The sequence below is a fragment of the Microtus pennsylvanicus genome, chromosome 1 (genome assembly GCF_037038515.1).
Source record: "Microtus pennsylvanicus isolate mMicPen1 chromosome 1, mMicPen1.hap1, whole genome shotgun sequence".
In the NCBI taxonomy this organism is placed as follows: domain Eukaryota; kingdom Metazoa; phylum Chordata; class Mammalia; order Rodentia; family Cricetidae; genus Microtus; species Microtus pennsylvanicus.
In genome coordinates, this window is record NC_134579.1 from 25,701,961 (window position 1) to 25,716,863 (window position 14,903).

General features: G+C 39.3%; 1 protein-coding gene across 1 annotated transcript in view; it reads right to left on the reverse strand.

The window, feature by feature from the left end:
• Positions 1–14,903, reverse strand: part of Ltn1 (listerin E3 ubiquitin protein ligase 1) — a 61,394-nt gene that overhangs the window by 26,101 nt on the left and 20,390 nt on the right. Inside the window, exons 10-19 of the mRNA XM_075959272.1 lie at positions 13,436–14,245; positions 13,147–13,188; positions 9,970–10,156; positions 9,268–9,504; positions 7,800–7,953; positions 6,433–6,577; positions 5,256–5,442; positions 4,044–4,203; positions 2,484–2,588; positions 388–530 (exon numbers count right to left, since the gene is read on the reverse strand). Of these exons, the coding sequence (XP_075815387.1) occupies positions 388–530; positions 2,484–2,588; positions 4,044–4,203; positions 5,256–5,442; positions 6,433–6,577; positions 7,800–7,953; positions 9,268–9,504; positions 9,970–10,156; positions 13,147–13,188; positions 13,436–14,245 (2,170 nt within the window). The remainder of the gene's footprint in view (positions 1–387; positions 531–2,483; positions 2,589–4,043; positions 4,204–5,255; positions 5,443–6,432; positions 6,578–7,799; positions 7,954–9,267; positions 9,505–9,969; positions 10,157–13,146; positions 13,189–13,435; positions 14,246–14,903) is intronic.

Genomic DNA, 14,903 nt, shown 5'->3' on the forward strand with positions numbered 1-14,903 from the left:
AAAAAACACATGGCTTTAAAGTTGTATGGGTGGAAGATTCAGGCTATAGCTGCTCAGTGGTATCTACTTATGTCTTGCATGCAGAAAGCCCTAGATACCCCAGTACCACATGAAAAACAGCCATATCTAGAAAATAAGTGATTATAGGGTACTTCTGGATATACATTTTCCCATAAGGCTCTAGCACTTCTGTTCCAAAAAGAGGCAACAGTCACTCTTCCAGGTATTCATCCTAACAATTACCATCTTGGCTAGTAACAAAACTGTAAGGTGGAAATATTTATATTTGAAGAACGAGTTCAAATGTACTTTGTCACTTGTACCTTTGGTTTTACATATTAAGAAACTCTTAATTAAACTCAAGAAATGATTAAACCAGCAACTAACCATTAATGCTGCAAAGGTCTTCTTTAGTCCATCCCAAAAAAGCAGGTATACATTGAGCACTAAATTCTTTCTTTTCTTCTTTAGACAAAAATGGACAGAGACTCTGGATGGTATGCAAATTACCTTCTGTTAGAGGGAAGAAACTGTTTAGAGAGAAAATATTAATTACAGTCATTCAATAATCACAGCTCTTTCACAAAATTCTGTTATTCAGACTATTCTAAAGGAAAATAATTCTAATCATAATCCTTGTCCAGAAAAAAGAAAACATTAGACTGGTGATTGCTAATTTCAAATGGCTATTTTTATTTGTTGCTTTTTATCTTTTCTGCTTATTTGAAGTAAACATATATAACTTTGGTATGCTGATCTTTTATCTTTTACTGTTGGTGGACTGGACTGTATACAGTCTAGTAGCAGAGTGTATTTACCCGGCATTCACAAAGCCCTGGGATCAATGTCTACCATCAAGAAAACAATACAAATAAAACCCCAAAACTTATTATACAGAACGGTATCAATGGGTAAACAGGGTATATATATATATATATATATACCTGTGTGTGTGTGTATATATATATATATATATATATATATACACACACACACATTGCTATTTTCATTCTTTGTATTACTTCCTATAAGTGAATCAAGTTACCTCAAGTAAAATTTCTTAATTATTTTTATAAGATTTAAAAACCTGAAATTTAAGATGGGCAATGGTCTTTAATCCCAGGACTCAGGAGGCAGAAGCCAAGAGGATCTCTGGAATTCGGGGCCAACCTGGTCTACAGAGCAAGTTCCAGAACAGTCACAGCTACACAGAGAAACACTGTCTTGAAACACAAACAAAAAATATAAATGTACTTAACAATTCTATAGTTCCTGAACACACACAGAATTGTAGTTGAAGCAGTACTGTAAACACTTGTTAGTAAGTCTCAGCCAAGCATTAATCTGAAAGCTGAGTTTAAGAGGAAAGCGACCACAGTCTGCGTGTCTTACATATTTGCTGCACTCAGCGACCACAGTCTGCGTGTCTTACACATTTACTGCACTCAGAGACCACAGTCTGCGTGTCTTACATATTTGCTGCATTCTGGCATGTTTTTCTAAACAATGGTCCTTTATTTGAGAAAAGAGGAGGAGCTACAGAGATGGCTCATGGTTAAGAGTGCTTGTTGCTCATACAGAAAACCCCAATTGTTCCCAGCACCCACATCACCTGTAACTCTAGTTCCAAGGATCCAACACCCTCTTACCCTCTTCTGGACTCCACGGCACCAGGCACACACACGGTGCACATACATCCATGTAAGCAAACACATAAAATGAAAACTAAATGAGTCTTAAAAAAAAAAAATAGCTGTGAGACCAGGAAGCCAAAGAAGGGAAACCACAAAAGAGATTTTAAAGAACATTTTTTTCCTCCTACTTCCACAGAACAAATAAGGAGGTATGTTGAAAACAAAAAGTACTGCTATCAGAAGACTTCATTTCACTTATTTTATTTTGTGTACTGGTGATTTGCCCAAATGTCTTTATGTACCAGTACATGCCTAGTGCCTTCAGAGAAGAGGGTGCCAGATCCTCTGAACTGGAGTTACTGATGGTTGTTGGCTGCTATGTGGGAGCTGGGAATTGAACCCGAGTCCTCTGCAAGAACAAGTGCTCTTAACTAATGAGTCATCTTTCTAGCTCCCCACCGAAGGATTTCTGAGGAAATCAGGTTTATAAAATATTCTTTTTCTGAAATAAGCATAAAAGTTTAGGAAGTGTCAAGTCAGAAATGCTTGATCCAAAGAAAAAAGAAAGGAAGAACTAATCTGTTAACCTCAGCACTCAAGCAGCAAAGGCAGGCAGCCTGGTCTATGAAGAGTTCTAGGTGAGCCAGGGCTGCACAGTGAGACCCTGTCTCGAGAAACAACTAGGACTCCAACCAAACCCATTCCCATCTGTCAGTCTTTAGTCCTCATTTCGCTTCACTCAACTTCCTTGCTTCCCAAACCTTGTTTTCTTGATTCACTACACTGTCCGCAAATCACAGATGGCCAAAGTAACCAATTACAACAGAAAATAACAAAGTGGAAGAATACCTTTCTTTTCTTTTATAATATGGTTTTACTTCATCAGATGAAATACTTCGGGAAAGTATCAATTTAGCAATAATAAGAGACCAAAGTGTACCATTTTTTCTAGATCTAAAAAAAAAAGGCAAAAAAAAACAGATGATAAATACAGATATATAGTTATAGGTATGTATCAATCATTCTGAAAAGTGTTAGGATTTTAAAACACTGATTATCATGTTTCCTTTTACATAATAAATTTGGATCACTAAGTTATCCAAAATCTTGTACCCAACTGCCACTAATTTCTAAAGGACTGGGAGTTTAGGTAATTCTTCACAACAGGAGCTAAGCTTTTACTCCCAGGCAATTTCAAATACCTCAAGATCCTTGAGAAGACCTTAAACATCTGACTTAAAGATCAGAAGCCACAGCTGGGAAAAGGCTACCTCCCAGAGAATAACTCAAGATTCTCAGTGAAGGGCAAAGAAGCACTTTATAAAACCCTAAGGAACTGGGTTGGGTTTATTTAGGCTACCTGAATCTTGCCGTGTAGACCAGGCTGTCTCTAACTCACAGAGATCTACCTGCCTACTATCTTCCCCCACACACACCCGAGTGTTGGGATTAAAAGCCTGCTTCATTGTGCCCAGCAAGGTCAAAGTGACAGTATGGACCAGCATTAGAGGGAAAGTCTGGTATCCTCACACGTAAAGCATATTCAAAATACTGGTAAACTAAAAAAAAGAAAAATACCATTTCAAAAAGCTAAGCATCTAACTACTATAATGCTACATGGACTGTTTTCATAACCCATTTTCCTCATCTAGGGAAGAGAAACTCATGGCTATGACATTAAGAAACATCTAAGCTACAGGTACAGTTAAAGTACAGGTAATATTTAAAAGCAATGGTGCTGTGGGACAAAGGTTTGTACCCTGTCAATTGTATTTTAATAAAACGCTGATTGGCCAGTAGCCAGGCAGGAAGTATAGGCAGGACAACCAGGTAGGAAGTAGAGGTAGGGCAACAAGAACAGGAGAATTCTGGGAAGAGGAAAGCTTGGTCCTCAGCCATGACCCAGCCACAGAAGCAGCAAGATGTGACTGCCTCACCAAATAAGGTACCGAGCCATGTGGTTAGCATAGACAAAAATAATGGGCTTAATATAAGTTATAAGAGTTAATAAGAAGCCTGAGCTAATGGGCCAATCAGTTTATAACTAATGTAGACCTCTGTGTGATTTCTTTGGGACTTAACCATTGTGGGAACTGGGCAGGACAGAAACTCCAACAACACAATGGAGGACCAGTTAACATGTAACAAATTAAAACAATGTCTACAAGTGTCTAATTCTTTCATCTTCTGCCACCTCAGTGAAGTTATGAATTAAATAAGAGGCAAAATCCAAATACTCCCCTAAAAGAGTAAATCAAATATTTAAAAGCTCTAAATTGAATGCTTACTATTAAAAAGGATTGGGTCAATGATCTGACTGAAACAAAAGCACAAACTGGGCTTACATTTTGTAGAAGGGAAAGTCATACACAAATAATTATTTTAAAACAAACTGAAGGGGAATCCTACCTGTTAAACAACAGCTGCAAGAGGCTGGACGTGTTACCAAGCACGGATAAGTTGTCATACGTTATATTCATTGTTTGAAGCATTGCATTAAATCCAGTCAGAAAAGATGGTGGATTGTCAAGTTCTTCACACCACTGCAGTGAATACAGCAGCTCTGCAACTAATAGAATAACGGCACAGCCGGTTATCAAAGGCACACAGTGTACAGAACCCCATGCTGACCGAACTGTCACATGCTATCTAAGTTCTCCTTTGTCTCCTTCAGAACTCCCTGTCCTGGGGTATGCAACTTGGGAGACAGAGGCAAGTCCATCTTTCTGAGTTTGAGTCCAGCCTGGTCAACAGAGTAAATTCAAGGACAGCTAGAGCTATACGCTGATACCCTATCTCAAAAAACAGCAATGACTAGAGAAAGAGGGCAATGATTATCTTCACACTTGGTAGGCTGAGGCAGGCTGAGATTTTTGCCTCGAAATGAAAGAAAGGTGCGGGGAAGGGGCTAGAGGTGTGGCTCACTGGTTAAAAGCAGTTGCTGCCCTTCCTGAAGACTGTGTTCAGTTCCCAGCACCCATGATAGTCCACTCAAAACTCTCTGTAACACTGGCTTTGATGGTGCTCTGAAGTGGCCTTCTGGCTTCCAGGAACAGTGGCATGTACACATACATAAATTAAAATAATACAACTTAAAAACTGGTAACCCAACAAGAATAAATCATCATTTTTAGTCTCACATTTGGACAGACTCTGAGAAATGTTAACTAAATGTGACACTCAATAGCCAAATAAAGTTTCACCTTTCTTCCACAGAGCATGAGCCCCTCCCATGTATGCAAATTTTCCACCTTGAATACTATTGTGTACAGGATACAATACTATGAATGGGGAAATTTGCTGGGGTTCTAAATCTTCTTGAGATTCAACATTTGAGCCTCTATCTGCCGGGGAAATAATTAGAGCCCTGTGTATAAACGTATGTATGTTCAAGACCCACAAGAACTTTCAGAATTCTGGGAGAAGACTCAGCATCACACCTGCTTTCTTCAGGGCATGCGTCATAGGATCTTCTTACTCTGATGTTATGCCAGCTTGAAGAAATAACTGATTGTACACCCAATTATGCTGGATGACTAACATTATAGCAAGCCTAAAGAAAATTGTAAGTTCTGTTTATTTATACATTATTTATCTATCTGAATCTTCATACATACTCACTTATTTTCTCAAGGACATTGTTTTCTAGGACTATTTTCTTTTTCCGAGCAATCAAGATCATTTTGCTCAATAGTGATGACGTGCACAGATGACTGGGAAGAGTCTGTGTATCCTGTTCCTTAAAGTCAGTCTTGAAGCATTCATAATTTAAACTCAATCTCCCCTCTAAAAGAGGTCTGTGTAGCCACTGCAAACAGAACACACTAAATTATATGCAAATTCATTACATATTCTAAATTGATTATTATTTACAGATTTCCAATTTTTACTCATGTATTCATCCAATTCTTCTTGTTTAAGTGAGACAATTAGAATATGTAGTTTATGTAAATCCTCAGTAGTTCAGAAGTTTAATTTTTATCAGAGCAGTCATCAACATGCACTTTTAAGATCCCCCTAAGACAGAACCAGACCATATTCCTCTTTACACGAGGCTATACCACTGTCAAATGATATACTTGCATTAATAACATAGAGTGATGCAGGAAATGCTTTTAAGCCAGGCAGTGGTAGCACACACCTTTAATCCCAGCACTTGAGAGGCAGAAGCAGAGGCAGGAGGATCTCTGTGAGTTTGAGGCTGGCCTAGTCTATCTACAGAGTGAGTTCCAGGACAGTCTACAGAGAAAGAATGTCTTGAAAAACAAAAAGAAAAACAAGAGGAAGGAAGAAGGAAGGAAGGAAGGAAGGAAGGAAGGCAGGCAGGCAGGCAAGCAGGCAGGCTTTTGTGGTAGTTTGAATATAACTGGTCCCCATAATCACATATGGAGTGGCATTATTAGGAGGTGTTGGAACAAGGTGTGGCTTTGTTGGAGTGGGTACGTCCTTGTTGGAGGAAGTGTGCCACTGAAGAAGCAGAGTTTGAGGTTTCCTATGCTCAGGATACTGTCCAGTGTCTCAATCGACTTCCTGTTGCCTGTAAGATGTAGGACTATGACGTACTACTCCAGCACCACATCTGCCTGCAGGCTGCCATGTTCCCCACTATGATAATAATGGACTGAACCTCTGAACTCTAAGTGAGCCCCTCAATTAAATGTTTTCCTTATAAGAGCTGCCGTGGTTGGTCCAACAATAGACGACTTTAAGCTGTTTTTTCTCCTCCAGGATAAAAATACTGAATCATGCATGAAATAGAAACTTCAGAATGAGATGGCACTCTGCATGTTAAACATACCTGACTAGGAAGAGACCGCCTCATCTTCTCCCACTCGCTGTCACTGGGCATTACACCTCCAATATAGACTCCAAGAAGAGAAGTATCCCTGCTCGCTACAAGAGTATTCAGCAGGTCACCAACAGCAGCCAAGAGGACCTGAAGACTAGGAACAATGCAGAGAACTGCTGCAGTTATGGGACAGCTAGGTTCACCAATCTAGCACTCATTAAAGACATCTGATCTGAGGCACAGCACACCTGAGCAGAGACGGGAAAGAGAAAGTGGTCCTTCCTACCCCTCACAACTCTTAAGACACACACAACCAAAACTAGGGGTATAATCAAACTTCCGTAATGTGAAACTGAGCGATGCTTCTACCTCAGGATGTGGTGGATGACCATTTTTAGATATGGAATATTTGAAATACAACTATGTTACTGAATGATAAAAACATTTGAACCAACCCCAAAGATACAATATGCAATATTTCAAGTTCATTATATGAGCAGCTATATAAAATATCCTTATAAACCAGAATCTTAAAAATGAACAACCAAGGACAATTAGAATGTATGGGTAGCCATAAAAGATCACAGTTAACAATCCAAAATCTTTAATAGAGAGTAATACCACAACCATGCCACTGACTAAAGCTTGTTCAGCAGAAGAATTTTCAATAGACAGTTGAATAGTGTTAAGACAAAATATTTTTTGAAAAATATGGACTATCTAGTTTTGGAAAGTTCTATGTTTCTATGAACTGTTTGATCTATTTGCTATTATTGAAAACGTATTTAAGAAGGTTAGAGTTACTTCAGTCAAAAAAAAACAAAAACAAGTGCATTGTGGAACATGTACTTCCATGTATTTACACAAACACATACATACATACACACACACACACACACACACACACACACACACACACACACTCTGAGTCGTTTGAATGTAATTGGCCCCCATAATCTCATAGGAACTGGCACTATTAGGAGGTATGACTTGGTCTGAGTGGGAACAACCTAGCTAGCAGAAGTGTGTCACTGTGGGAGTGGGCTTTGAGGTTTCTTATGCTCAGGATCCTGCCCAGGGTATCAGTCAACTTCCCGTTGCCTCCAGTGCCACATCTGCCAGCACACCACTTGATGATAATGCACTAAGTCTCTGAAATTGGAAGTGAGCCCTCTCAATTAAATGTTTTCCTTATAAGAAAAAAAAAAAGACTGGAATTCACACCAATACAAACATTTTTCTTTATAAGACCAGGTTCTCACCATACAGTCCAGAACGGCCTCAGAGCTGTGATCCTCTGAGTGCTAGGAGTTACAGATGGGCGTGAACTATCACAGCAGAGTGAGATCTTACATAAAGATATACAAAAAGGTTACCTCGTGTTATCCAAAGCTGAAGACTGAACCTGGTCCTTCAGCCACAGAACAGACAAACGGAGGAAAGCACTCTGATCATGTGCGCTTGCGGTTTGATGGACCAATAGATTTATGCCAGAGAGCAAAGTATTTTTCAGTTTACAGATCAGAAAATCTAAAAATCAAAGAATTAGCAATAATTTGTAATTTCACTGAATGAACTAATCAGTATAAAACATCTGAAACAAATTTGCTGCAGATCTGAGATCTTAAAGTGTTATTTTAAAACAAAATTAAATTCTCTTTACCAAAAGTAACTGTCATATTCACACAATACAAGCTAGTTTTACCATAATAATATAATATGATAGGAGAGCTGTTTTCCCTATCCTGAGCTTCTTTATCAACAGGAGCTGTCCTGAGGAGTGTAATTACAAGTTATCTTTTCCAACAACAACCAAAAAAAAAAAATCTAAGTATTAAAGAAGGATTAGAGGAAGAAAGCTATGTGTTAATAGTATTTTTTATTTATTGTTCTAGCCTAGAACTAGCTACGTGAACCAGGTTGATCTCAAACCCATAGAGACCTTCCTGTCTTAGGCTCCCTAGTGCTGGGATTAAGGCATGCATCACCATACCCAGCCTCATCAATACTTTTTATGTGCCTTTCCTAGATAAACTTAGTCCTTATAAAGCATTCTCAATTTCATTCTTCATACAGCAAGACACAATGATTTTTACTATAATAAAAAAGATGCATATGATTATCCCTTCCTAAATAAGGAAATTGAGCCATCAAGAGATTAGGTGAGGCAGGCATGGTGTGCACACCTTTAATCCCGGCACTGGAGAGGCAGAGATGGGCTCTCTGAGTTCAAAGCCAGTTTGGTCTACACACAGAGCAATATACTGAAACTCTGTCTCAGGAAAAGAAAGAGGAGAAGAAAGAGAGGAAAGGGAGGAAGAAAGGAAGAAAGGGAGGGAGGGACAGAGGGAAAGAAAGAAGGAAAATAAGAAAGGGGGAGGGGCACCAGGCTGGGAATATGTCTTCAGCAAACAGAGGTAGTAGAAGAGAACCCATTTCTACAAGTTGTCTGTCCTCTGACTTCCACACATACACAGCAGCACACTCTCAGGAACCACAAATGCCCTCACATACCTTCATACACACACAAAGTAAAGGAATGTAATTTTAAAAAAAATGAAGCACCCTGTTAGTGCTACTGAGTGAAGAGGCTAGGATTCTAAGTCATCCAGTACAGCCCTTTCATACTGTTTCCTTAATATCAATCACACACTTTTAGAAACGTCATCTGTATGTTTATTTCTAGCCTGGTTTTAGAACAAAAACATGACAGTGGTATTTTCCCAAAATTCTTAAAACTAACAACCACATTACGAGTCAATTAATAAAGCCTGGGCACTTACACTCACTATGCAGGTCAGAGCCGGAGATTCCCAACAAAACATTTGAGCAGTAGGCTATTACCTGGCAAGTGTGTTCGTTCTTTGCTCTGAGCGCACAGCTGAAAGAGAGTTAATAACAGATCTTCAGATGATGGCATTAGCAAGCCTCCTGTTGAGCTGAAATAGCTATAGGCCACATCACAGACAAAAGACATCAAAGAGTCACTATTTTCAGCTTCTGATAAGTCCTTTGTTTTGGATAAAGTTTCATGAAGTTTAACAATAATTCTTCCAACATATACTTCTCCAATCAAGTAATCTACAGGGGAAAAAAATCCAAATAGACAAATATAAATAACAGCGCATTTTGAATTATCTTACCCTGGACTAGCAATCATGTAGCTATTTCTCATGTTTCATGTTTGTTTTTTAAAGCCATGTTTGATGCATGTACATATTAAACGACAAAAAGCATTTAAAAAGTCAATCTGCCCTCTAACACCTACAAATCCTCAAGTTTTAAAAAGCAATTTTAAAATAAAACCCAACAACAGTCTACAAAATTCAAGAGTGACCAGCTATGTTATATTCAAAGAACTTTAAATCAAAATTATTAACAGATATCATATATATATTATAACATATCACTCAAGTCATACCATGTAGTGAACACGGTATTTATAACAAGTGTATTTGAGAAAACAGTATTCAAGTTAAAAGTATGGAACCCCCAGGAGACAGAAAGAATTATCAACCCTGCTATAAAACAGAAGCGTGTCCCTACCGTTTTTAAGATGCTGTGACAATGCTAGTCTTAGCAGATTCCACTGTTCTGAGGAGTGGGGTTCTGAAGATGAGGGCTTCGAATCCTGACCACAGAGACAGTCTGCCAAGGCAACCAGTTTCTCTCCAAGAATACTGCCTTTTAGCCAAGGAGTTACTAAAGCATGTTTATCTGAACTAGAACATGCCTAAAAAACATAAAATTAAAGATTAGTAGCAAGATCAAAAGGTGCATCCAGATTACTATGTGGCTCCTTCTGGCTCCCTCCATCATGTGATTCCCAACTCTCCTCTCTACTCTTCCTCCTTCCCAAGTTCTGGGAAGGCTACTGTCTTCTCTGTCCCACCCCCATCCAGTAAGCCAGCAATGATCATTCCCATGCTTTGTGATGTTATCCTCCAACCACACATCAAATGATTATTTGAAAATCAGTACAAACCCCACTGTTTTTCAAAATCTCCCCATCCAATCTAGACCACGAAGATCACTACTTCTTTTTTTTTAAGACAGGGTTTCTCTGTATAACAGCCCTGGCTGTACTGGAACTCACTCTGTAGACCAGGCTGGCCTCGAACTCCCTGAGATGCACCTTCCTCTGCCTCCAAGTGTTGGGATTGAAGGTATGTGCTACCATTGCCCAACTAAGATCTTTTCTTTTTAAGAGGATACCAGTTCCCCTAGAACTGGATTTATAGGAGTTCTGAGCCACCATGTGGGTGCTGGGAACTGAACCTGTGTCCTCTGGAAGAGCAGTCATTGCTCTTAGCCACTAAGCCATCTTTCCAGATCCTTACTTCTGACTTTCTATAAAGCACTTACTGGAAAGTCTTATATAATAAACGTTTCGTGTCTGTGTGTCTTGTCTTTCCAATGAGTCCTTGTCAGATTTTTAAATCTTTATTTATTTATTATGTATACAGTGTTCTGTCTGCATGTATGCCTACAGGTCAGAAGAGGGCACCAGATCTCATTACAGATGGTTGTGAGTCACCATATGGTTGCTGGGAATTGAACTCAGGACCTCTGGAAGAATAGCCTGTGCTCTTAACCTCTGAGCCATCTCTCCAGCCCCAGAGACAGTTTTAAACTCCTTTGATACCTGCTACCAACCCTGAAATATGTTCAATGAACAATGAATGAACGCTGAAGATAGATCTATAAATAGCCTCATAACTGTACACTTTTGTTCATTAATCTTTCTAAAGGTAAAAAAAATAATAACAATCAATTCAATATTAACAATGGGGTAAATTATTTCCCCAGAGTTTCTGAAACAGAGAGCATAGGGCCAAGTATATACTGGTAACTTTTTAATTCCATTGAGTGGAGAAGTGAGAGAAAAAAAAACTTGTAAATCCACCCCTAAAACAATGCTGATCCATGTTCCCAGAGCTTCTTTTGCTTTAAAGGCTGAGAAGAAAGGAATTTGCAACTTGGTTCATTTCAAAGCAATCTGGAAAAAAAAGAAAACCCAAGTGCACATTGGGTAGTGACTAAAACCTGCTTATCTCTTATGTTAAAAAAATATAGATAATAAGCGCTTACAATTCAATCTAAGCTTTATCATTAAACTAGCCTTATAATCTTTGACAAATCTTTCAACCAACCAGGGCCTACTTCCTAATTTGTAAACTCTATGTTTCTGTCTTGGCAGAGAATCTTCTGAATAAGATGTCTCTCAAGTTACCAAGACATGAGGTTAGGGGTCAGAAAGACTATGCAGCTGTGAGAAGCCAGGACACCCAGGGAACCGGGACCTCACAAACACTGCACAGGAAGATGGTCTTCTAAACTGGGACAAGCGCCTGCTGACCTGGCAGATACAGCTGGAGTCAAATGGATGGACACACATTTACTCTTTCTTTTCTTAGTTTATAAAAATTACGTTTGTGGGGTGTATGTATGTGAGACAGACAGACATGTTTACTTACTGTATGTGTGTGGGCACACAGCCTATCACAAAGTGTGGAGATCAGAGAACAAACTGCAAGAACTGGTTCTTCCCTTCTACCATGAGGGTCCCTGAGATCAAACCCAGGCCATGAGGCTCTGCAAACACATTTACCCACTGAGCCTGTATCCGTTTACTTTTATCAAATTACTGGCTCTCCCTATTGAGTCAAGGCTTATCAGCAGCTCATTTGGCCTTTCAGCAGCTTGCTCACAGGCTACCAAATAAACAAGTGTGAATGGTGCGCTTGGTAAGTCACAGTTCTCACTAACAGTAGAAAATAACTGTTACTGTAATTCTCAGTAAACAGTAAAGACTATTCCGCACTTATATTTTGTCAAACATAAACTGGTGGAACTGGGAATCACTGTGAAGTGAACACAATTGAAAGGGCTTTTGTCTATTTAATATTTTCTTTTTTGTGAAGCTAAGAATCAAGCTTAAGGCCACAAACAAACTTGGCAAGTGTTCTACCTCTGAGCTACACTAACAACTACAATGTAGTTTCACAAAATAAAGTTCAGGGAAATTAGGACTGAAGCAAGCTCAATGACAGAGTGCCTGCTTAGCATGTGGGAAGCTTTGGGTTTAATCCCCAACAAAGAAAAATGAAAAGAGAAAAAAATTATTAGGATAGCTAATTATGTTTTGTATTTTTTACTATTTTAAGTAGAAAAACATAAATGTGTATAAAATAGAAAAATGAGTCAACATGCTGTGAAAGTCTCTTAAGTAGCTAATTATAAGCACCCACAGTTGAAAATTTCATTATGTCATTTAAACCATCATCAGGAAAGAAGACTAAAGCCGTTTTAAGATGTCTAGATTGCATCCTTTGATTTCTTCTCATTACTTTTATTACCAGTTTTCTTGTTTAATCAAATGGCAAACTGTACAATGCTGAAACACCCTCACCTTCCCAATGGTTCTCCAGACAGGGAAAGAGGCTCCAGACATGTTCTAGTCAGAGCTAGCACCATGCATTCACTTCTACAGAACACAAAGGGCGGAAACCTGGAGCCTCAACTAGACAATGATCCGCAAGGTTCTATCAGCTGCTAAGAAACAAACCGGGTTCCTCAGAGCCACCTTGCCATAACTTACAACAGTAAGGATGTGCTCTATAAGACACTTGACTACAGTGTGAGAACAGGACTGTGGTTTTAACTTGCTTATACCACACACAAAAACAGAAAAAGAAAGAAAGGGGGAGGGGCTTAAAATACCTTTTCAATGACTTGAAGAAGAGAACTCCAACTCAGGTCCTCCTGAAAAAAGACACAGAAAGTTACAGGACAAACGGGAAAGCTTTAACAACTGAAGCTTCCCCGCATCCACAACAAAAGGACAACACCAGGCAGTCCGGCCCAGTACTTCCCCAAACGGTACAGAGCACATTGCTTGTCTTTAAAGTGACCTGCAGAGTCAAGTAAGCAATCCGGAAATGGCACCCACGCAGGCTCATTCCTATCATGTATCGTAAAAACATTCACAAAAGGCATGTGACAGTGATACCTTGGTTAGATCATCCAAGACGTCTTTCCTTTCAATGTCACTGGTGCAGCATCGGAGGGCGCTGTACAAGATGTCCACCAGAAAGCCCCCGTCCTTCTTCTGGCTGTTGTTTAGCCAGCCTACCAGTTTATGATACAAGAACTGCACTGCGGGGTTTTCTTGAGCGAGTCTGCCTACCTCCAGAGGTTTGGCTTTGACGATGTTCTTCTGTTCGTCACCAAGAAGAACATTAAATACTTGGCCTGAGGAGAAGGAGTCCAGCAGCGTGGAGAGAAACTGCAGGTGCTGCTCTGACTTCTGCTGGTTGACAAAGTTAATGCTCACCTCTGCAAGTTTGCAGACTAAGTCTTCCAGGGGCTTTTTCCTTAAGGGAGACACAAGGTCTAAGGAACTCTGAAGGAGAGAAGACTCCATAGCTCCTTCAGAGCCTTCGCCGTTCTCTCCTTCTGAAGATGTGCACTTCTCATCCTCCTTCTTAGCTTCAGATGCCTTGCTGGCAAACCTGACCTTACCATTTTTCTTTCTACTTGACTTCAACAAACTCTTTGGCTTCTGAAGTACCCCTACTAGGTTAGACACACTCAATACAGACTTCACATCTGCTTCCGGCTCACTGATTTTCTCAACACAGATCTCTGACAGTCTTTCCCAGAAATTTAGCAGAACATTCTCCAAATTGTAAACAGTTTCAGCATCTTTTTCTGCATCGGCTTTGGCTTCCCAAGAACTTAGTGTTTCTGCTAAATGGTTAAATAGAGGCACATGTTGCAATCCTGGATCTTTGAGAACGGTATCAATAAATGGGATCAACTAAAAAAGAAGGTAAAAAATGTAAAACTTCAGTTTCCAAGAGAGCTTAAACAATGTTAAAACACAATAAAGCCTCCTATTGGAAGGCCAGGGAAACAGCTCAGTCGCTAAAGTGCTTGTCATACAAGCATGAGGACGTCCTACAATCCCTAAAATCTGTATTAGAGAAAAAAAATTTAAATTTAAAAAGTCAGGTAGACGCCTGAGGTTAAAGGCCGGACAGCCCATCCGATTGTGCATCTCAAAACCTGATTCAAAAGGCAACAAGAGTGGTCCCTGAGAAATCATTTACACATGCACTAAACTCATATACCCATACACTAAACACACACACACACACATACCTATTTGGTAAATGACTGTTTTTCCCCTCAGGTATCTGAAAAAATTTAACTCAAATATTTTTCAGTCATTCAAAAAGTTTGACAATTTCACTCTATTGTACCACAATTAATTTTACAATGTAATCAACCATAATTCATAATCCAGTTTTATGTTTTCTAAACTCAGCTTTGCATTTTTCCCACATAATTAAAAGATACAAGAAACATCTAAGACTGCAAGAAGCCTGCCAGCTGGTACATGCCTATAATTCTAGCCCTTGGGAAGTGGAAGCACAAGAATCAGGAGTCCGGAGTCAACCTTGGCTACATAGGAA